Source organism: Delphinus delphis, chromosome 7 (genome assembly GCF_949987515.2).
Source record: "Delphinus delphis chromosome 7, mDelDel1.2, whole genome shotgun sequence".
Classification (NCBI taxonomy): domain Eukaryota; kingdom Metazoa; phylum Chordata; class Mammalia; order Artiodactyla; family Delphinidae; genus Delphinus; species Delphinus delphis.
The window spans coordinates 58,643,113-58,668,425 of NC_082689.1; the positions used below are offsets into that span (position 1 = coordinate 58,643,113).

At 33.9% G+C, this 25,313-nt stretch overlaps 1 protein-coding gene across 2 annotated transcripts in view; it reads left to right on the forward strand.

The window, feature by feature from the left end:
* Positions 1–25,313, forward strand: part of OLA1 (Obg like ATPase 1) — a 168,318-nt gene that overhangs the window by 115,893 nt on the left and 27,112 nt on the right. For both annotated transcript variants that reach the window (XM_060016570.1, XM_060016569.1), the window contains exons 6-7: positions 5,363–5,443; positions 5,745–5,842. In XM_060016570.1, coding sequence (XP_059872553.1) covers positions 5,363–5,443; positions 5,745–5,842 — 179 coding nt within the window. The remainder of the gene's footprint in view (positions 1–5,362; positions 5,444–5,744; positions 5,843–25,313) is intronic.

Sequence of the window (25,313 nt, forward strand, 5' to 3'; positions counted from 1 at the left end):
GTTGGCTGTGTGTGTTAAAGCCACCCAACCAGTATAGGTCAGCTCATCTGAGTGTTAACTTCAGGTATTAGGGTAGTGGGTTTGTCTAGAGAGAAGTACCAGGCTTGGAAGCTATCATTATTGCAGAGTAAGAGTGAGAAACTGCCAAACCTATCCAGTTAGCCACCAAATTTTAGGATTGCAGATGGTGGGCAGAGGATAGATGAAGTCCTCCCTTCCCCCTCACCCTGTGAATATACCTTTATTTTTTTTCCTATCTTAAAGATGATATTTATTGGTTAAAAATAAATAAAACAGCATTATATTTTTAAAAAAGAAGGCAGAAAGGGAAAGTCTCTCTGGGATCCAATCTTCCTGATTTCTATTGCTACCAATTTGTTAAGGCATCTATCCAGTTTCATTTTATGAGTACATTTATTTATATGTATTATATATAGTTTCAGAACCACAAATGGAATCACGTTGTGCATTCTGCCATAAATAATAATACTTAATATCTATGGAATATTTACTGTGTACCTGGAACTGTGGCAATTACTTTACATGTATTTTCTCATTTAATCCTCACAATCACCGTATATTGAATTGGAGTTACTATCCCAATTTTACAGAGGCAAACTTAGGTTAAGTAGCTGCCCCAAAGTTACACAGCTACAAAGTGATAGAGCCAGGGCTTGAGCCCAAATCTGTTTGACAACAAAATCCATATTCTTAACTTTTTTCCATTGTTTTGAACCTGCTTTTTTTACTTAGCAATGTATCTTGGACATTTTCCTATGCAAATATATATACAGATATGTCTTGTCTTAATGGATAAAAACTGTTCTGTTGTATGGATGTCCCATAATTTATTAACAAATCTCCAGTTTATGGGTTTTTAGGTTGCTTCTAATCTATACCTCTCTTCTTGTGCTAGTATCACACTGTTCCAATTACTGTAGCAGCTTTATGATTTATTTATATAGTAAAGCAAGCTACATATTTTTCTCTCTAAACATATTTAAGTCTCAAGTAATTCATTCTTTTAGGATAATGATATATTTAATTTGTAATGTTTTCCAACAACCCTGTTATGATTTTAACTGTAATTGTGTTAGATAAACATTATAGTGGCTAGAATTTTTATCTGCACGGTTTTGATAAGAATAGATGAATTTTGAGTGCAGAGTCTGGCTGAACCAGGTTTTAGGTCAGTGTTTCTGGACCTCAAGTATGGGAGTCCATGAACCTAGAACATATACTTAAATTGGCTGTCATTGGAGCATTTGGGTATTGCCATGGAGTCACATAACCATGGTTCTTGGATTTTTGGATCGTGAATCCTTTTTAAAAGCATTTGGAAGATATGTGCCATTATCCCTCAAATGCACATAAACATAGAACTTTACATACAATTTCAGGGTATTAGGAAACTCCTGAAATCCATTTATGGATCATGGATTAATAATTTCTGCTGTGGGAACTAGAAAATACCAAAATAGAGAAGTCAAGTAGTCTTAGAAAGTCTATATGGGTTATATAACATAACGAGGTTATGTTAGTGTTTGCAAAGAAAGTATTATTTTTGTGGTTCATGGATTGACAATCAGATATTTTACCCACATAGAAAGAATATAGAATTTTCCTGATGACCTTGGAAAGAGAATGAGGACTTTGAATAACAGCCTTGGGAATGCCTAGGCTAAACAGGAGTAATTAGAAAGGCAGTAAGGAAGACAGGCCAGGGTGATTGGACAGAGCGTGAATTTCCAAGTCACTTAGACCTGAATTTGAATCTCAGCTCTGCCCCTTACTGGCAATAGGAATTTAGGCAAATCATACATCCTCTCTGAGTCTAAATACATTATAGCTGCTGTTAACAACAACAGTAATAAAATATATCAAGAACATAGAGCATTTCTAAAGGTTAAATGTGAGGCTATCATCAATAAGAGTCACGGCAGAAGAGCAAAGTATTCAAGGTGAGTTTGGATTAAGTTTTTTTGGAGTTTAAAGGTAGTTGTTCAGCAAAAGCTAGTCCTTATAGAATGTTAAGGCTAGAAGCCTGAATTGAGATTTCACTGAGAGCCAGTATTGTTGGTAACTGTCAGAAATTTGAGGAAAAGGACTAATAAACAATTATTCCAGTTGGAGAAGATGTGTGCTTTAAAGGAGTACTCAAGAGACTATATTGGCATTTTGTAGATCACTAGTATTTAATCTTTCAACAATCATAAAAACAATGACAAAACTCATATTTATCGAGAGCTTACTCTGTGCCAAGAACTATGCTAAACACCTTATATGCATTATCTCTTTTGATCTTTACAACAACCTGCAGGAGGTAGATAGCATCATTATCTGCCTTTTATTAATGAACTAATAGGTCATAGACCTGGTAAGTGGTGGATCTAGGATTTATTCCCACATTTAAACATAAAGTGGTTACTTCAAGTTAGATACTCATGTTGTTGCAATATAACCAAAAAAGTTCAACTGACCAGGAATTTTTGCACAGTCTTCATCATGTACAGAATTTATTTTGGAAATGAGGAATTTGTTAAAGTTATCAGAACAGTCCTCCTCCTACATCTGTATTTCTATATAACGATGTTACTAAAGACACAAAATTCTAAAGTAACTTCTGATGCATCAAGCATTAGTGTTTCTATTTTATGCTTTTATTGTATTCTAATTCGTTAAAAGTAGGTTAAGTTACGTAATAGGTTGTTTTTTCAGTTAACCAAATTCAATTAAATGGAATATTGTTCTAACTATAATTATTAATATATATGTTTATATATACAAGCATAGGAAAAGTTCAGTCAATCCATTAAGTAGTTTATACAAATAAGTCCAAATGTTTTCTTTCATTTGATCAACAGTTTTTCAGGTAAGGAACGTAGCATCTTTAATTTTGCTAAAACTAAATATTTTTACTTTATGTAAGAAAGACAGCACTTTGCAGCTATACCATATAATGATCATTTACATAAGGTAATCTTATCTGAAAGCAATCTATTTTTGATTTGTCTTAAGTAAAACTGGCATCTTAATAATCTAAGGTGTCTTTTCTTGGCTTTTAAATCTTTTGTAGGGATAATTAAGAGAGTACTGAGTATAAAATAAAATATTTTAAGTTTTAAAATATTTTTACTTTAAACTGTTTAAAAACTTGGTTATCTTTAAATTTTTCTAAAAGGATTTGAATGTGGCTTTAGTGAATATACTTCTTTAGAACTTTAATTATGAATTAATTCTCTTTACCTAAAATTTGAGTGCTCCTAATTTGTAATATAATATGGTGGTGTGAAGGGGGAAAGAAACTAACGCCTAAAAGATTTTGTGATAGGATCTCTATTTCTGAAGTGGTGCTTTAGTTAATTTAAAATGAAACTGAAATACTGAAATTCCTTCACTAGCAATCAGCATTTATTGAGGCCCTTTGGTTTTGTGAAAATGTTTATAGTTAAAAGTATTTTATACTTTTTATATGATTAAGATTTAATTTCCTTCCTTATTTTTGGTTTGGCTTTCCTTTGTCTATTTTCTTTTCTTTTTTTAATTGAAAAAAACTAGTGGAACCAAATGTAAGATGGTACCACTGTTTTCTCCTTCTTTTGTATAATCTTGTTGCGTGTCTCCACATAAGCTGTTCTGGCCTCTCATCATAGTAACCAGCTGGGCCATTTCACCTGCTGGAGCCATTAAAGAGGACTCTCTCCCCCTAGATTAATCCCCTCCGACATTAGTTTTTTGCACTGACAACTGGAGCAGGCATTCAGAATTTGCAGGTGGCCAGTGTGACGCACATAATTGCCTACAATTTTAGGCAATGAATAAAAATGGTCTACATTACTTGTCAAAGGTTGTATATGCAGTGCCAAGTGAGATCTATGGGAAGCCTTTTAGGGTTTAAAGAACAGTTAATAGCAAGGCTGCACAGGGCTTTTTTAATCATAATGCATTTGTAATATAGCACTTTGATCTTCTCCTTGTAGGAAATGGTGTTACATTAGCCACTTTTAAACATTTATGAGTGAAATAGAAGAGTAAAAGTGATTATTCTTAAGCAGACCATGTTAGATTTCATTAAAAGTTTTCGGCTTGCCCCTTCCTTGTTGAAGTCTGTGGGAAGTCCTTTTCCTGGAGGGTTTCAAATCAGGATCTAAGGATATAGGGCTTTTTCCTTATTTTTCCTGTTGGTAACAGCAAGATTTGGAAGGAAGGTATACTAAATACTGAGGTAATTTAACAAGTGGATATTTATAGAAGACTAATGATTTATGATAAAGTAAAATACATCAATGAAAATCTAAGAAATCTGTTACTAATAATTGTGTATTACAATAAATTTTGAGAAATGCATATTTAAAACATACCCATAAGTTATCTTTAACAACAACAACAACAAAAAACAGATGACTCTCAAACGCACTTCTTCTGGAAGAGCTAAGTTTGACCTTTCAGACCCAAGAGCCTTTTATTAACACCTGCCTGTAAGGAGAACCTTGCCACACGCAGCTTTTAGATTCAGAACCACAAAACTGATGAGGAAAGGCTTGAAGGGTTCAGTTTGTGTCACTTGCTGTTTGCCGTTTCCATTTCACAGATGATTAATCTTTCTGTGAAGAAAGGCCAGAGAAACAAAGCACATTGGGCTCTTCCTGCAGTTACTCCTTCTGAATGCACACTAGCTTGCTAACTAAAAGGCCTTTAGATTTCCAGCAGAGAGAGATGTTCTGAAAGTGAATGCAGCTGGTTGGAGGTCACCAGTGCAGGGCTCTTGCCATTGTGTAATGGAGGCTTTGGCAGGTTGGGGGGGGTGGGTTGGAGCAGGGACAGGAGAAGTGGGCAGGGAGAAGGTGTCAGCAAAAAATTAATTCAGAATAAAAGGGGTTTTGGTCAGTTGATTTAATATTTTGGAGGGTAGATCATCAATAATAGGCTCAATTTCATCTATTTTGTTTTCCTTTTTAAGGAAAAAATTATAATTCAGTCTTTCTCCAGTGTTCCCCCACCCCCCCGTTTCCTAATAGCATGTTTATCTTGCAGTTTACATCACTAGATAATGTTGAGATATTATTAACTCTTGTAGTCTTTGGTATGTTTTAATGGTTTGAAATTTTTAAGATTGTTACTAATTTTGCTAGTATTCCACATTTCATATGGTAAAATTTTAATGCCACATTAATGTTTCATTTCGTATTTTAATGAGATATTGAAAATAATTTTCTGTGCAACTTAGTTCTTTCATAAAAAAGTTGCCTTTATTTTTATAGTCAACTTTTAATTGAGGGTTTGAAAACTTTTAATTTTAATATTTAGTATCTAAATGCTTAGTATTCATCTTGTATTTACTTTTTTTCTCAATTGTGTATAGGACATAATGTGCAAAGTCAAATCCTGGGTTATAGATCAAAAGAAACCTGTTCGCTTCTGTCATGATTGGAATGACAAAGAGGTAAATTATAAATATGATGCGATCTATTATTACCTTTGCTTCGATTTCTTAGAGAACAAAATTGTCATTATTTTACACTTATTATTATATCTAGTTAAACTTTATTTCTCTCAATGATTTCTTATTCCCAGCCTTGTTATTTTTTCTTTTCCCCTACTCCTGATATTTTGTGACAACTAATCTTTTAGAAACAAGAATTATAAAAATGGCTTCCTGTTTAAATAGTTTTCTTTCAAGTTCTTTAGTGACTTAATATTTACTCAACTTTTAAAAAGGACTCTTTTTCTATCTCCCACTTTAGATTGAAGTGTTGAATAAACACTTATTTCTGACTTCAAAACCAATGGTCTACTTGGTTAATCTTTCTGAAAAAGACTACATTAGAAAGAAAAACAAATGGTAAGTTTTTTTTCTCCCCAGATGTACCCCGACATATCATATCTGAGCACACACAAACACACATACATATGTACTTACTGCTATGTTTGATTTAAAATTTTTCTCCTTATTATTAAAAAGTTTAAAATGGATGAGAAAGCTTTGCCTAGTGTTAACATTCCGAGATGAATCTCCTAATGATTTACACTGAGAGAACTTAAGAGGAAAAAAAAAGGAATTACATTAGGCAATATTGAATTATACATATTTAATTATCAAATTTATTGAATAGACAATATTTCCTTTGCAAAATGAGAATAAATCTACTTAGAGCAATAAAACTTTTTAAACTAGGAAATTCTAGCTTTGTTGATTTTATATGTGACTTTAAAATATCTACTTGGAATTGTAGCTGGGCATAAGTTTTAAAATCCAGATTGAATACTTAAAAAACATTTTTTTTTTTCTGGTACGCGGGCCTCTCACCGTCGCGGCCCCTCCCATTGCGGAGCACAGGCTCCGGATGCGCAGGCCCAGTGGCCGTGGCCCACGGGCCTAGCCGCTCCGTGACATGTGGGATCCTCCCGGACCTGGGCACGAACCCACGTCCCCTGCACCGGCAGGCGGACTCCCAACCACTGCGCCACCAGGGAAGCCCTTAAAAAACATTTTTTTAATTAAAAAAAAAGCTATGGTGGAGGGAAAGACCAGGTATTTGTTTCAAAATACTTTAAAATACACAAAGGTAAAAACTATGCATTCATGTATTGATTGTCATTTTTGACATGTAACCAAAATGTGCCAGGTTTCCTTTAGTTCACTAGTAACTTCAAAAAATCATATGTTTATGTAACATAAGGGCATGTACACATTTGGCATGGTACTCACTGGACCCTCAGTATTTTATACTGTTAAGTCATACAAACAAACCAAAACTATCCAAAGTAAAATATCTGAATTCTCCTAAAATATATTTTCATTTGTTTTCCCCTGTACTTCATTAAGTACTTAGATGCACATGGTTTCAATTTTCCATTAAAAATTCTCATTTCCATATGATATCAAAGAGTGAGAAGCTTTAAACTGAAAAATAAACATTCATAGACTGGAAGCCAAAACAATAATTAATGTCAGATGGTTAACTCCAATAAATCATTAGAATAAATTCTGTGAAATTACTGCAACTAAAAATGCCCTGTTGATATTACTATAAGACATTTTGTGTTCCTGATAGGAAACTGAATTTGGCCTCTTAATTTGTAATGTTCTAGAAAGCATAAACCTGACATGAAAATTCAGTTCTGACTGGTCAGTGTCTTCTAGTAGATAATTAACTTTAAAATAAACAGTTCTGTCTTGTTTCTTATATAAAATTCTTATAAAGTTTGTGATTGATATGTTAAAAATTGTTACCTTTGGGAAGGAATTTTAAATATATTATTTGACTTCAGTTAATAAATCTCATTGTAGTGTGAATGGTAAGGTTTCCCAGGGCTCCGTGAAACAATACAGACATCAAAGTTTACATGAAAAGGGATGAGTCAGTTTCCTTGCCCAAAGGAGCTTCTCACACCTGTATTTGGATGATTACAGGTAGAACTCCCTGGCTCTAATTGTACAGTAAATACTATTTCCCAGACCCTAATGGTAGACAGACTGCTTGGGAGACGCCAGTCTGTGATTTAGCTGTCGCCAGACACCCCATGTTTTTTGTGAGACCAGTGGTGATGATGATATGGTTATAGCCAATTGAAAGTAAACTCTTGTCTAAATAGCACATTTTAATTTATAAAAATGTAGAGGTATGGATGATCCTATTTATAAAATCAAATTTTAGATTTTATGTATGACTGATGATCTGGTTTGGGGTAGCGTGTATGTTTGGTGGGGGTGGGGGGAGTCAGATCTTGTGGAAGTTAGTGTAATTGTAGCTGAAAGATCAAAGACTGGGTAACTGAGTGATGTTCCAGAAGAGAATTTACCACATAGCCATTTTCTGTACAGTTTCTGCCGCCTGCTGTTCCTATTTTCCCTCAAGCTAGCCATTGACTACCCCCTGTGCATCCCTGCTCGTAAAAAATGATTGAGGAAGTATTTGTCATGTATTTATGAGTGGGAAACATTGTGTGATAGGGAATGGCATCTACTGGAGCCAGAAAGATTGCCATTCTCCTTTCATTCAGCCACTCTGCTACAGCTTTAAATCTGTTTATGCAACATAGCCTTTGTATTAAAGTGCAGAATAAATTTTTATTATGAAGGATATGAACACTAGGTTTTCATCACTTATAACATTGCAAGCAGATGTAAATAGTTAAAATATATTTTAATTACTAAATCCTTTAAATTTGTGTTAGCATCTTGTTTTTTGGTAATGTTTATATCTCAGCTCCATTTGCATAAGTTGCTCCTTTAGCAAAAGAAAAAGGTTTTGTTTTTTAAGGTTATTATGTAATGTTACTGTAGCAAATTAAGACTGATGCAGGAAGTAGTAATAAATATTTTCATGGGTCTTTTAGATCTAGAAAGCTATTTTAAATGGTCAGGAAAGAGGAGGAGGAGTTTGTGATTCTGGCCACAAGAGGAAGACAAATATATTTTAGGGGGTCACCATTTTAGAAGTAATGAACATTTTAATTACTAAAGTTCACTTTAAATTTAAATGGAAACATGTTAATTTTTAAGTCCTAGAAAATAAGGAAGCATTTTGAAAGACAAGTCTATTGTGTTACTGAGTAGGTGTATTGACCTTTTTGAAAGATGTAAAAGCCGGAATGGTTCCAAGCATCTACTCACTGGTTTTAACAATGTTGAATTAGTCATTTCATTGATTTATGATTAAGACCTAGCCCCTGAAGAGAAGCTAATAACATGGCAGCCGGGTTAGTTACAGTTGTGTTGTGATTAGATGACAGTAATCAAGATGTTGTAAGGGGAATCCACAGAAATTTTTTTTATTATTATATATTGTTGTTCTTTGAATGAATAAAACTATGCAGAAATTGTTGTTGTGTTGTCGTCGTCGTCATCTCTGGCAGATGTCAATGATTTTTGAACACTTGAGAATTTCATATTTTAAACATGATCAGTTACTTATAACTAAGATCCTATTACATGTAGTATTAATTTTCGTTTGAGATCGCCTAATGAGTCATGGTGTCAAGCAGGTATAGGACATTAGACCTGCCAAACTGTTGCTTAATTAGGGGTGTAAATTTCAATCTTTGCACCTTTGCTGCTCTGTTAGTAGTATATCCTATCCAATTATGAAATTGGTAGAACTAATTTTGTACACCTACATAGCTTCCAATTTTGTTTCTTTTTTGTGTTCTCTTGTTCCCATCCTTCTTAAAACTGTTGATAAAGGATAATTTTATTTTGTTGTTTATTATACTACATATTCATATTCAACTGAAAAGTATAACTAAAATTTAAGACATTCAGACTTCTTGTATGCATGTGTGTGTGTGTGTGTGTGTGTGTGTATGTGTGTGTAAAACATGTATTTGCATATGCCCTGGTGGGCTTGTGGTCACTGAACATTATTCTCTAATATTATATAAGAGTCAATTAATCTGAGTGTTGAAATTGATTCAAGATAGGTAGACAAGTAGTTGCAGTCTTTTAGGCTGTTTTGTAATCAAGGGCAATGTGTCAGGTTCACTAAATGAATTTTAAATAGAAAAATGTTTTATTAATTCATATTTTACTATGATTCTGTCTGCCCTACCCCAACTTTTCTGTTTTTGTTAGTTTTCCACATAATTTGTACATAACAATTAAATGTAGTTTGATGATACTGTATATTGTATACCTGGCTAGGGGGAAAATCATGGAATAAGCCCAATATATTCTTGATATCTTGAACTGTATATAAGAATTACAGATACTATATCTCAGCAACTATTTACAAAGGGGAAGTGTGAACATTTTTTGCCTATAATTTTTAATGTATGTATATATAATATAAAATTATATGTTATATACTATTCAGGAAAAAAGTACCTTTCAGGTATATAGGGATAGTTTGAGCTATAATATCGATTGGTTCTTAGGCTTTCTTGTGCAAGCGCATCATTTATTCACAATAAGTATAGATGTTGACACATAAGCATACTTTACACATCTACTATAATTATTGCTATTCCTATAGGAGTAGAAGTATTTAGTTGATTGGCAACACTCCCCAGAGGTAATGTTGAGTGATCATCTGCCATACTGTGAGACTTAGGTTTTATTTTCTTGTTTACAGTTGGAGGTCTGACAGAAATTGTTCTACCTAACTCATCCTTGGACATTGTTCTCCACAACACATGTTATGTAGTAGCACATTTCCATTACGTCTTATCAATAGGAGCAGTATTCACTATTATAGGTGATTTCACCAATTTCTATCATTCACTGATTTCCATTATTTTCAGGCTATACAGTTAACTCAACGTGAGCAAAAGTCCACTTCACAATTATATTTGTAGAAGGTTAATATAACCTTCTTCCCACAGCATTTTCTTGGCCTTTCAGGAATGCCATGATGTATTCTGTAAAACTACTATAAGAAGTCATCAATTTCTGACAAGATTATTCATTGAAGCTAGAAATTTAACACAAATAATGCTGCTTTGAAAAAAATCACATTGTTATACATTCGATTTACTCGAAACAAATAAAATGGGAATGATTAATTATTCTTAAATAAATTATTCATTTTAGTTCAGAAAGCTTCCCAAGTAGATTTGAAATTAGGTTCAATTCATATAAAGTTTTCAGGAACATACACTAGTATATAAAGCAAGATTCACATGTATAAGGTTTTTTTTAAATGTTTCACTTTATCATCCACTAGTCTGGCAAAGTAAAAGCCCTGAAATATCCATGCAGTGTTTCTTTGGGATTATAATTTCTGTTTTTTTAAAAAATCACTTGTGGTTCTTATGGTTTGGGGGGAATGTTGTGTCAGCTTCATCTTGAAGTACCTAACATTATGAAGGCTGTGAGAAAACATTTTTTATTGTAAGTGTGTTCCTACCTTCTTGAAATCACAATGTAATGTTGGTAAGTTTGTTTTAACATGTGAGGAGTTTTTTAGCTGAATTAAATTTTAAAAGCTATAATTTGTAACTTTTAGTGGAGATTGCTTTATGAGGACTAGTGTTTATTTGCTTCTTTGCCAGATATAAAAGGGTGATAGAACAAGTTAAGGATATTCTGGAAGCCTAAACTGAGCGATTCTTTTTTTAGTATGAGATTGATTAAATTGGTAAATCCTATACAAAATATTCTTTCGTTTTTTTTAAAATAAATTTATTTATTTATTTTTGTCTGTGTTGGGTCTTCGTTTCTGTGCGAGGGCTTTCTCTAGTTGTGGCAAGCGGGGGCCACTCTTCATCGCGGTGCGCGGGCCTCTCCCTATCGCGGCCTCTGTTGTTGTGGAGCACAGGCTCCAGATGTGCAGGCTCAGCAGTTGTGGCTCACGGGCCTAGTTACTCTGCGGCATGTGGGATCTTCCCAGACCAGGGCTCGAACCGGTGTCCCCTGCATTGGCAGGCAGATTCTCAACCACTGCGCCACCAGGGAAGCCCCAAAATATTCTTAATTTTACTGAAGTAAGTTGTAAATAAATTCAAAAAGAAAAAAATTTTTTAAGACCCCTTCTCTGTTTTATAGTTTCTTATTTTTGCTCTTGGATAATTATCAATTATTTATTTTTAATTTGTATTATGACAAAGCTTTGAAACAGTACCATATGCACTATGAATTAGGATTTCAATAATTTCTGGTGAATGGATTTTGTGGAGTTGAATATTTCTTAATTTCTCTGGCCAAAATCTTGAGAGTGAAAAAAAATATACTAAAGCAAGACAATCTTTTTATTACAAAAGATGGAAGGCTGAAAGAAGTGGGAGGGAAAAGACCTTTGGCCATTCAGGAATCTTTATTTGAATGTCCTTTAGCATTTGTATATGTATGTACATGTAATAATACTTGTGTACTTTTCTGGTTTCATTAAGTGGTTTTTGGTTACTCTTTCAGCAATTTCATAATTCCTGTCAAGAGATGTTAGTGCCCTAGAGCACGTAGTCATAATGAAACCAAATCACACCTCTGATTCCATGTTTGAAAAAGATAATTATAGGGCTTCCCTGGTGACACAGTGGTTAAGAATCTGCCTGCTAATGCAGGGGACGCGGGTTCGAGCCCTGGTCCAGGAAGATCCCACATGCCACAGAGCAACTAAGCCCATGCGCCACAACTACTGAGCCCACATGCTGCAGCTACTAAAGCCCATGTGCCTAGAGCCCGTGCTCTGCAACAAGAGAAGCCACTGCAATGAGAAGCCCGCACATCACAAGGAAGAATATCCCCTGCTCGCCACAATTAGAGAAAGCCCGTGTGCAGCAACAAAGACCCAATGCAGCCAAAAATAAAAATAAGTAAATAAATAAAATTTTTAAAAAGATAATTATGGAAGAAAGCACATCTTTTTATATGGATATAATGCTATTGACCCACCATATTAGGCATGTTAGGAATTTCCCCTGGCCTATTTGCCTTTTTGCCCAATACAGTTTATAGGCAATAATTTCTCTTTGCAAGATCGTTCACTGAATTTGAGAAAGTGATACTGTACTTTTGGGAGTCAGTTTTTATCTTCATTAGCACCATCTGTTGACTTACTAATTTATGAGCAATATAATTTATGAGATGTGTCAGGACTTTCATCTTTTTTAAAGTGGCTGAAGAATTTCACTGCATATAATAGGGAGAAGTTTTACAAATTTTCTTCTAGCTTTAAGAGCCTAAAGCTCTTTCACAAAAAACAAGTGTTCTCTAGGATTCTTTCATGAAATTAAAACATATATCCCCCATACATGCACACACATATATAACCTAGGAAATGAAAGACAAACTTTGGCATACAGCTATATAATGTTCCTCAAATCACGAGTGATTCATGTACACAGAGAGTTTCTCTGCCTCTCTACCCGACTCACTTTGGTGAATACTTCAAGGTCTATTAATATTCTTAAAAATCTGTGTCCCAGAGGTTAAGGACTGTTGAGTCAGATTTTGTTTCTAAAACTATGAGTTGAGATGAACTACACTCATAAAATGGGAGTTTTGAGTAGTAGTTGGTATAGACAGAGGCGACTGTTGAAGCCCAGAAATCTTAGGACTGTTCGTGATGAGAGATAGGGCAGGGCCTTGTGAAGGCTGAAGAATGGAGTCTAACTGTAGTATATGCGGTCTCAATAACAGTGTTTTCCTGGGAGAAGGCTGTAGAAAAGGAAAGGAGAAAGTGCCATTTGGGGCAATTTCAATGTTTTGCCTAATATCTCCTGCTTATGCAGGATAGGAGAGGAGTATTATTTTCTGTGCCCCTGTCTTCTGTGGTCTCTCCTGTTCCCCAGTCACTAGATCTACCTTTGGAGATACTACTGTAGTTCAACTACATTATAAGTTAAATAGACTTCTGAAGGCTGGACCAAAATGCTGGATACCGCTGATAACATTGATTCTGTAAGGAAAGTGAATTCTAAGAAACTTAGAGCATATAGTCTATTTGTAAATTAGGTAGTGTATGTTATCAGGAAGTTTGATGTATTAAGAATACAGCTGCTTTAGAATTTGAAATGCTAGTTTTGTGGTCCTTATTTGCTGCTAACTAGTTCTTCAACCTCAGGCAAATTATATAGCCATTCATGTATTGAAGACAGTTCATCAGAATGTTCACATAAAATGTGTTCTGTATAAACAATATTTCTGAAATTTAATTAACATAACTCAAAAAGAATACAGTAATAGAAAAAGAACTTGGTAAGTCTTCTAAATGTATCTTTGGGATACATTCCCTTGGTTTTTCTTTCCATTATATCAATAAAGAAACAAAATGTATCATGTATATGTTTACAGCTATAATTCTATGCTTTGAAACAGTTGTCATCCAAAACAAAAACAAACTGAGAACCATCTCTATTGCACAGTGGCGGTAGCGATAAAACTCCCATGATATCACCATCTTCCATAGGACTCTGCCCTCATCTCTCTCTCAGGTTAGGCCCTGTGGCTTCATCATTTGAAGCTTAGAGGATTTTATTGTCACTCCTGGGCTTCCATTAGAGTAAATCATTCTTTAATTATGATAGCATAATTTTTTTTTAAAAAAATGGTGTTTATTCTTTAAAGCCTTTTAAAACAGTTCCATTATATCACAGCTTCTCTATTTCTGAATGTTTATATGTGTGTTGGGGATGAGGCAGTGAAGGTTAATAAAGAATTAAAGGAGATCATCTCTAAGGTTCCCTTCTAGTGCTAGAATTTTATGATTTTAGTGAATTATAGCAAATTCACAATGAAAAGATGCCCATGCAAATGTCTAGTACCTTCTCAACCCTCATATGTAGGTTTGTCATGGTAAGATGTTTTTGTGACCGTGGGACAATCCAGAGCATTCCTGAGGTTGGCAGATACATAATTCATGAGCAACTTTTCTGGACTGAATTGAAGATAAGACCTGGTCTTTCCCCCTCCTCTCATTCCTACTCCCATATCTCTACCCCTTGAAAATAAGTCTTTTCTGGATCTTACCATGCTCTTATCTTCCTCATAGTAGCTATTGCTCTGTCTAGAATGAGAACAAAGTGGAAATAAAACTTATTTGTAGAATTGGCATATCTATATTTGAAGGTAGTTACGTTACTCAAAATATTGCATTTCCTTATTCTAAATTGACCTAGAAAGCATTTCCCCATCAAAAACATTTGATTATAAAACACCCTCAAAAGCTTACTTAATCCACCATGTAGTAAAAATAGTACAGTTTGGGTGAGACATATTTTGGTATCTGTGACCATTTTTATTACCAATTTAAAAATTCTGCTAAAAAATGTGTTTCAAAATAACTGACTTAGGAACTCTGAGTACACCCCTGTCTATAAATTTGGGGCTCCACATTGGTACCTGGTTCAGTCTTTTTAATGCTTATTATCAAGAAGACAATTAACTTCATAAAAACTGTCAATATGAATATAAATTTCAAGTTTATGTATTCTTATGAAGACTGTGAGCTCAGTGAAGAGATAGGTACTATGCTTCCTTTTTCCTTTTCTAAGCAAATAAACATTGAGACTGATTTAAAAAAGCCTTTGCCCCCATAAGGGTTATAGTCTCATGGAATAATAGACAACCAACAAACAAATATTTAATATAATGTCAGGAAATGATTAGGATCACTTTGCTGTACATCTGAAACTAACACAACGTTGTTAATCAACTATGTTCCAATATAAAATAAAAATTTTTAAAAAAGAAAAAAAAATAGATTACCTCAGTGGCTTAACTTATATCACTATTTCACTTGATCATTTTTATTTCCTCATCTATGTTTATGATACCATCATTATACTAATCTGCATCTTTGAAATCTCAGAATTAATATTTAAGATTTATACTTCTTTTTCTTTAAAACTAAATATTAACTCTTGGTAAACTTTTTTCATAATATTTCTCACATTTTAATATATTTTTTTCCATTTCCTTTGCCACAGCCCTCTTTATTGTGTATAATTTTATTGCTGAAAGACTATCACTCTATCTTCTTTTTTCAAATAAACCTAGCACATAGCATAATGCATAATTAGCATTTAGTTAGCAGCCAGAGGATGTTTGTTGAATGAATAATGTGCTGGTAAAGTTTAAAAGCCAGATATAAAATTCTGGCAGAAAATTAGGCTGCCAGAATTTTATATCTGGCTTTTAAAGTCTATCTTTTGGAAATTTTACCTTTCTCATTTTAAAAATAAAAATAATAACTATCTTCCTCATAAAGTTGGTATGACTGTTATATGAATTGATACACTTGATCACTTAGGGTAGTAATTGGTACATAGTAAATTCCCAAAAAACATTTTCGATTTTTACAAATGAATGAAAGAATAAATGCATGAATAAAATAAATAAATAAATAAAGCAGGGTAGGAGGGTGCTATTTTAGTTAGGCTGGTCAGGAAAGGCCTTTAAGAAGCAAGGGAGTGCACCATGAGAGAGGGAGGATCTGAGGAAAGCTTAGTCCAGGGAGAGGGAACAGCAAATTCAAAGGCAAATGTGATGGAACATCGAAAAAGAATATAAAATGTGAAGACAACCACTTGAAAAGAGCTAATAAGTTTTTATTCAAATACATTGCAATTAAAAAGCATATTAAACCATCCTAAATGTGTTCAAGTAAAATTTGCAATTATATAGATTTTGAATTTCATGTGCCCCACACTACTACCCGTAAATCACTTCTTTTAAAAGTCCCTTGATGTATGCCCTCAGATAAGTAGATTGAACTTTACTAAGAAGAATAACAACCAACATTTATCAAAACTTCACAGTGTTTCAACTTAGGTTACTTCATTGGATCCTCAGACAAATCTCGAGATGGCCTCCATGACACTATTATTTGGCCTCGAATTGAATTTTTACTAAAATGAAGCATTTTCATAGTTGAATTAAGAGATCTGCATTTTAGTTTAGGAATGTGTTCAGCTAGCAGAGAGATAAATAAGATTGTGTTTCCATTAATACAGATACAAAGGTGCCTTTTTAGTACTTTAAGTATTTGTCATTAATATCAAGGGAGTACTCATCAATATTCCTAGGTGATTGTCAACATTTTCCTTAGAAATTCTCTAAAAAGAACAGTCTGTGGAAATTATCTTTGGGTTTAGTCCATTTTGAAATGTAAAAGGAAAAGATCGAATAACATCTGTCTGTTGGTAATTGTTTTTTAGCTTTTTTTTTTTTTAAGTGATGTTTCATTTTTTCCCAAAGAGCATATCTGGATGTTGGAAACATGAAGGTCACTAGTAGTTTTCATACATAATTTATACTTAAAATTGTTACCTTTTAAATTGTGCCATTTTTCTTTTCTCTGTCCTGCCCCCACCCTCCCATTAAGTGACAGTGACTTAGCTTTTCATGTACCAAACCCAAAGACATACATAGTAAACCATCATTTATTATTGAGTTCCTGCTGTGTGCCAGGCATCCTTTAGAGGTTAGAAATTGGTGAGATGTTAATAGAAGAATAGATGAAACATGAAAAATTTAAGGATATTTATGAAACACAGATATTATCATGCCCATTTTACAGATAAGACAATTGGAGAGATTCAGAACATGCCCAAGTTCTTGTAGTAGAAGAAATAGACCCATTTGACTTGAATGTTTGTGCCAGTTCCACACGACACTGCAAGATATATTTGTGAATCTTCAGAGATCTTTGAAAATATCGCTTTAATTAACTTTGTGTTCTGCTATGTTTTATCTCAGGAAATAACATCTCCACCAAATTGTTTAGGGTTTTAGTTAATAAAAGGAAACAGTTCTCAAGATGGCAACTATCTGCTCTTCTTAGGATAATAAGTTTTTTGCTGCTGCCATTTTTCTCTTGCCTTGTAGTTTTGTTAACTATATGTTACTGTTACAGCAAAATATTTTAGTACCTGCTTTAGCATCCATTTTTAAACATATTAATACCATATATGAAAATTTTGGTGGCGAAAATACAACTGTTCTCATTGAAGCCGATATAAAAATTGCATCAAGTTGCCAAGTCTAAAATAATACTACAGACTAGACCTCAGAAAACAGCTATAACTACAGATCAGTTTTTATATATTAATATGATAAGCAAAATTTTCCTTTTTTCTTTCTTCTAGCATACCATACAGTTTGTTAAGAACAATTCTTCACTGCTGGGGTAAGGAAGTTGGTGTGTAAATGAACAGGGAAATGAGAGAATATCATGAAATAGAACAACAACGGATAATTTATGCGCCTAAAGTGTTGTTGTTATGTTAGTAGTAGTCAGCAGCAGTCAACATGTACTGAACACTTAACTATATGCATTACATTTAAGACTCCCACCAACCTTATAGAGTAGTAAGTACTATTAGTATTTTAAGGAAGTCAAAGCAAGTATAGAGAGACTGAGGAACTTAGCCAAGAATGGTGCCAAGCTTCAAACCTGAGCAGTTTATGTCCAGAGTTCTCGTTCTTTACTACTGCGCCATGATGTCTCAGCATTGGTGCACTGGTGATGTTGGAAAGGTTGACAAGGCCTGAGAAATAGATCACATACTTGCCACATTCCCTATCACTATACATTTCATTTAGACATAGTTCATGCACTATAAAATTTGAGACTAAAATTTCACTATAACCTGATTAGAGAATGCTAACTGAAGGTAATATAAAAATTTTACCTGAAACCTTATCTTTATTATCATGGACTTATCTCTGTACCAATTTAATAATCCTTTGTTGGGTCAATAATTAAAATATTTTATATATTTTTACGTGGAAAATACATGTTATCAATTCTTTTTTAAGATAAGTACATTCTTCCACCACTTGGTTTTGTTTGTGTGTTTGTTTTTAACCACATACTGATTTGTTCTGTTTCCTTGCATTTTCAGTTACTTGGATGTGTTCTTGAGACCTTTCTGGGTTAGGGAATTGTGCATGTGTATGTATCTCTTTTATTAGCTGAAGTGCATGCAGGTAATTTGTATAATATTCTGTTCAGATGCTTCACTAACACATAGCAATATAATTGAAAGAACATTGTATATGCATATTCATATGTATGTATGTATATGTACACATAGATCCAAGTCTTGGGCAGAATAATGACTACTATTTGTTCAACACCTATTATATGCCAGACTTTGGGGCACTTACATATGTTGTCTCATTTGGTTTAATCCTCACAACAAGGCAAATATCTACCCAAATATCTATCTTTCTCTCAAGCTCATGAAAGTATAAAACATCTTATTGCATTTATAGCATGCTTTTCATGAAACAAAAAGTGCAAAAAAGAGTTGTCTATGTTGGTTGTATCCTGGTAAACATTACACAGAAACCCCTACCAGCTAGAGAGCAAACATTTATGCAGTGTTTTTATATAAGCAGGACTCAAGATAGTTTGGTTGGTGTCCTTATAGCCCTTGTTTCCTCACCTGTGAAACAGAAGAGTAATAACTTTCTTACAGAATAATGAGGGTTAAATAAAATATTTTACATATATTAAGTGAAATTATTCTGTGGTAGATAGGTCCATTTGTCTTGGAATTTAATTCTCATAATTTGATGAAAACGTATATATGATAGATCTATATAGTTAATTAGTGTCTGGCAATTGTAATTGCACAATAAATTCTCTTAACTAATTTGAGTCCCGCTTACATAAGCCACTGCAATTATGTTTGCTTTCCAACAAGCACGCTTTTCTGTAATTTTCACTGGTATACAACCAACATAGCTCTTTTTTTGCACTTTTGGTTGCATGAAAAACATGCTATAAATGCAGTAAAATGTTTTATACTTTCCTCTCATGAGCTCAAGTTAAAACAAGTCTTTAAAACATTTTGTTAACCTGTTAATTCTCAAGAAATAAAGAATAGCAACTTGCCATTTTCTTCTATTTCTCCTAATTATACATATTTTTATTTTTTATAATATTGTAATGTTCTGCCTTCTGAAATTTACAAGGATAAGGTCACTTGCATTTCTCTTCCTTTCACTGTATTTTTGTTTCCTCTCTGCTTCCCCTACCAAAAAAAATTTTTTTTTAAGTTTGTGATTCAGTTAGAAGTCTATTTAGAAATATAAGTACCAGACTTCATATTTGTAGAGATTTTACTGTTTCATGAACACTTTTAAATGGAACAGTAGCAGTTAGAAAATCTTGCTGTGTTTCTCCTGTCATTAATCAAGACTAATCCCTATACCTTGCCATCTCTACCCAAATGGATTTTTCCTTAGTCTTGTCAGCAGGTATGTTGTAACACGTACGTAGCTAAGAAAATCAGTGGTTTACCAGACAGTTCAGGTAGATGTAGACTGAAAAAGAATAATTTGTAATAATGTTTTTATTATTTAAAAGTGTTTTTTTTTGTGAGTCTTTTAAAAAAAATATCGTATGGAATAGTTTGCATGGGATATTTCTTGCATTGTAGAACTTTACTTCAGGCCAAATCTGAGACAAAAGAGAAAAAGAGACCAAAAGAGAATACCAACAATTTGTTTCCTTTCCTATATTCAGAGGTAAACATCTTAGTTGTCTAGATCTCTTGAAATTAGTACTTTTAAAAGCTTTTAATTGGGCTTCCCTGGTGGCGCAGTGGTTGAGAGTCTGCCTGCCGAAGCAGGGGGCACACGTTTGTGCCCCGGTCCGGGAAGATCCCACATGCCGCGGAGTGGCTGGGCCCGTGAGCCATGGCCGCTGAGCCTGCGCGTCCGCAGCCTGTGCTCCGCAACAGGAGAAGCCACAACAGTGAGAGGCCCGCGCACCGCAAAAAAAACAAAAAGCTTTTAATTGTTACTAGAATAAATAGTTCAAGTCGTTATTTGGTTAAAGTTTAATGATTAAATATGATTAAGTAATTATGTTTCTACAGTTACCCATTTCGTGATTATGATATATGATGAGACATTATTTTAAATCTATTATTAAGTGAAATTTGTATTGGTGGCCAAGTATAAGGTTTAATATGACTTGGTATTACTTAGACATTTTGGCTGTATAGTTTAAAGACCACCAAATTACTTTGCGAAATTCTTAACAGCTTTACCATCTTGGAGAACCAAAACAAAAGAAAAAGCAGTGCCTATTAAGTATTCTTAGCTATATGCATGGGAATGTATGTGAGTGTGCTTCAGCTTAATAATAACGACTTTCTTATTATGTATCACTTTATAGGATTTTTTTTTGTAAAATATTTACTAGTTATATATTTGCTGTCTTATGGTTATTTCAGTGCCCTATTGACATCAAGGGTTACTGATTGTTGTATTAGTAGTTCCTGACAAATAGAAATTATTTGATATGCTAAGCCATTTCTGACAGAAGTTACAAAGTTTTGACAAACACGTATGGCACAGCAAGTGTCCAATTCTAAAGAGTAAAATAAATGCAAACCACCATTACGGTGAACACAAACAGCCTGAAAGCAAGTTATCAGTAAGCAAATAATTGTTGAACTGTTATGAATGGAATAGGATGTTGAAATAGGGCATGATTGGCTGATGTTACATATGTCCTTGATTACCTTCCCTGTGCTTTTATCCTAATAAGTGACATTCTTTGTATTCCCTTGGATGGCTAGACAGTCTGACACTGAAGAAGAATAAATATTGCATGTGGTACACATTAAGCTGTCATCCAAGACAGCATTTATAAAAAGTAACTGGAGAAATTCATAAGAAATTCTGTACTGCTACAGTTTCCTGGCTCCAGTCATAATTGTCAAAGTTCTTGACACATTCAGGTCTTCAGAAATGATTTAGGTTTACAGTGGCTTGGTGTATGAATAATTATTATGGATTTGTGTTCCCATATTGCCTTAGGATGTTAATGTTAGTTACCCAAATGTTATATTTTACAGTAATTCTTTTTTAAGGGAACTTTATTATTTTTATTTATTTATTTTTGGCTGCATTGGGTCTTCATTGCTGCACAGGCTTTCTCTAGTTGCGGCGAGCGGGGGCTACTCTTCTTTGTGGTGCGTGGGCTTCTCATTGTGGTGGCTTCTCTTGTTGCGGAGCGTGGGCTTCGGTAGTTGTGGCTCGCGGACTTTAGAGCGCAGGCTTGGTAGTTGTGGCACTAGGGCTTAGTTTCTCCGTGGCATGTGGCATCTTCCCGGACCAGGGCTCGAACCCGTGTCCCCTGCACTGGCAGGCAGATTCTTAACCACTGCACCACCAGGGAAGCCCATACGGTAATTTTTATTTTAAGAAATGTCTCCACATTGGTGTTAGTGACATATCTTCCATCGTATGATTTTTCTTAAAAGGATTTTAGACAATTCATATATTTGAAAGGAAGAACCGGAATTTTTTTTTTTTTTTTTTTTTGTGGTATGCGGGCCTCTCACTGTTGTGGCCTCTCCCGTTGCTGAGCACAGGCTCCGGACGCGCAGGCTCAGCAGTCATGGCTCACTGGCCCAGCCGCTCCGCGGCATGTGGGATCTTCCCGGACCGGGGCACAAACCCGTGTTCCCTGCATCAGCAGGCAGACTCTCAACCACTGCGCCAGCAGGGAAGCCCAAGAACAGGAATTTTTAAATGCTTAGTTTATCTTTAATCTGTTGGAAAATATTGCTTGCTTGTGTTTAGTGCTAGCAAACAACTTTCAAAATAAATATTTTTATTTTTCTTCTCTAGCAGCATTGGAAAGCCTTCAAATGGTCCAAATGAATACTATTTTAAAGTTATTTCCAAAAAGCCAAATCACTACTTGGTGTTTTATTTTTAAATATTGCTTTTATTCACATACTTTCGTAATTTTAATATAGTTCTTTAAGGCAGGGTAGTGTTTTATTAATTCCAGTCACTATTATCTCTTAAAATTTCCTTTTGGAGGAAGATGTGTAGAAGATATAATATTGTACAAAAATAAACATACATAAATAAAGAAATAAATTATGAATGCAACTTTAGCAAGCATTTTTTAAACTCTTCTTTCTCTTGCTAAACTAAAAAACACTTCTTTTTATCCTGTCTATATGGTGTGTCACATCGTAACTGAAGGATGCCAGAAAAAAATTTTTTCTTTATGTTTCTGTAACCTGACACAGTTATTCTAAGCCATTTGAAATTAAGTAATTAGTATTCCCATTCTATAATCTAATCAAGAATATAACATATTCTATCAGCTGATTACTAGGAGAATGTGATTAAGTATCAGAATGATTTAGGATGCAACACAAATATGAAAATAAAATACTGTGTTGAGTTCCAAATTATGAACTCTATTTTTGGGGAGGACAAGAGGTCAGTCAGGGTTTCTGTGACAACTGTATTTTCTGTTAGTTTTAAAATTATACAATTTTAATTTGAGGCAATGTTTTTGGGGGTACTCTCTTTACTTTGAAATCTAAACCATCCATTTGAATTGAAGAAACTTTTCTCCAGGTATAACACGGCTCAACTGTTACCTATAGCTTTTAACTCTCTGGCCACTACAGAGCACAAAATATTTGCCCAACTGGTAAATTGAACTGTAAGTCCCACTGTGGGAAATTGCTTTGCTGTGCTCCAAACAGCAGTTATCTTAGTAATTGTACCTGAATTCTTTGTGGCTAATAGAGCGTAGACGTCCATTTTACAAGCAGAAAAATTTCTCTTAAATACTTCTAATTATAAATCCCCCAAGTAAAATGTGAATCAGTAGACTATAGTGAGATGTTAAACTGTATCATTTTTAATTGTTAGTGCAGAAAAGTGAAATTCTTTTTTTCTTTTTAGTGTAAAACTGTACATACCAACATTTCACATTCTAAACTGGAGCTCCCAACAAGGAGCTTATCGGCACAAATTGTCTAGTCCATCCCCTTCCTCACTCAAAACCTAATGACCCTTTATCATCATGGTTTAGATTGCTGGACACAGATGTGAGAAAATACAAGTAATCTACAGGTAACTACAGTAGCTGCGCTGATGTTCTCAGAGAACTGACTGCTGGGAAGATAAAGAGCTTCCCACAGAGTCTGTGACTTTCCGGCAGCAAAGCACATCATGAGCTCATACATGAAGTTTTATTTGCTGAAGATTCACAATAAGATGCATTAGAACATTCAGCAGGGACTCTTTTTAGATGAGCACAGAAATTCTGGAGGGTTATTAGTTGATACACCATTGCATAGCATCACACTAAAATTTTTTTGAATTTCAACAATATTAATTCTTTCGAGAAACACCAAAGATTATGACTGCAATGCAGCGTTAATTTGAACTTCTTGATATTTAAATAATCTACTACAGACCCTAATCTCTTTCTCTTCACAAAAGACTGAGCTTCATGCTGAAAAGTAGTTTGGTTATGATTTTTAATATGAAAGCAGAACGGCAATTTCTCAAACTTCATAGTAAATTGTATTTCAAAGGACTTGTTTGTGGCCAGGTGCTCTGCTTTTGTTAGCTGCTTAGATTGTGATCAGTGAGGTAAACTCATTTATCCATTTGCATGCAATTGAGTAATTTACCATGAAAAGGATGATCGTTTATTTTTTGTTTGTTTTGTTTTGGTTTTCGGGTTGGTTTTTTTTTTTTGACAAAGGTACTGCACCTGTAGCTTAAGTTTTATAATTGTTGGTTTAACTATTATTTGCAATAATCATAGTTTCATGCAGCTTTAGAAAAACTACAATGCAAAAAATATTTACATAATCTTTTTTTATGTATGAAGTGTTTTGTTTTTAGTCATTGAATTTGGTTTAAGTTTACTAGGTTGGGGTGAATCAGTATGAATTAGACTGTCTGAACTTCAGGTGTGTTCCTTTTCAAAAATTGTTTGCTCTTCATATTTTTCTAAAAGCGAATTAATTTTGTTTCTGTAAAAACTGTAGCTCCAGGATTAGGAATAGACATATTTCCTTCATATGTCAAAATGAATTACAGTCCTCAGATCATTTTTAGAAATTACCATTTTAATAGCTGAAAGATAAAGATGATTTTCAGCAACTCTTGTTGGTTAAGCAGCTGACAGCCAACAAAAGAAGTAGTGAGATACTTGACTCATTCATTATATAGTTATATGGGTTATGTACCTAGCTTATTCTTTTCAGAAAATATTGAAATGCCCAGAAAATTAAAGAAGATACTGGCTAAGTCTTTTAGGCTAGGTTCCAAGTCATTTTCACTTCAAAAATATTATACTTTTAAAAACAATTCTTTGCAAGCAGAGCACCAAAATTACAGCAAATATACCTGCCATCTTACGTAGTTAATTTAATATTATGTTTCTAGTATAGAATGACTATGAACAAAGTAAATTTCTTATCAGAAAACAGAAAAAACAAATTATCTGTAAGGAGAACTTGTATTATTCTTACAGCAATTAGCATCATTCTTTTGATATATTTGAAATATTCTATGTTGCATGGCATAGATTAATCTAAAAAACAGGACATTGAAGAATTGCTTGAGGCAGTATTATACATTAATTCTGTTTTTAGTTTGCTATAAGATCTAAAGAAAAAACTATATTTGTTTCCATTTAGCAGTAAATAGGAAACACAGAACTCAGAATTCTACAAAGTGTATTTTCTTACCATCTTCATGTTTAAAGGGAAAGAAACCAGGGAACCATGTGCAGTATAAGATTGTTTTGCATTTTTGTTTTTACATCACCAGATTAAGTATAATGAAACCCATCTGCAAATTGTAGGAAATACTCATTGGTTTTTGTCAAGGACTATAGTATGGTTTTTTCCCCTTCTTTTTCTGCTGTAGTTTTTTAAAAAAATAAATTCAACAAGATATACGGAAAATTAAAAACCTTGTCTGTTATAAAGTTTTGTTTGAGCGTTTTAAACTGAGTGATTAGCAGAAATAATGACCCTGTCAGCCTTAATCACATTAAAATGTGGTTAACATCATTTAATTTTTTCTACTTAATATGCAAAAATTTCCAGTAGATTTGCAGTGAAGGCCATTGAAA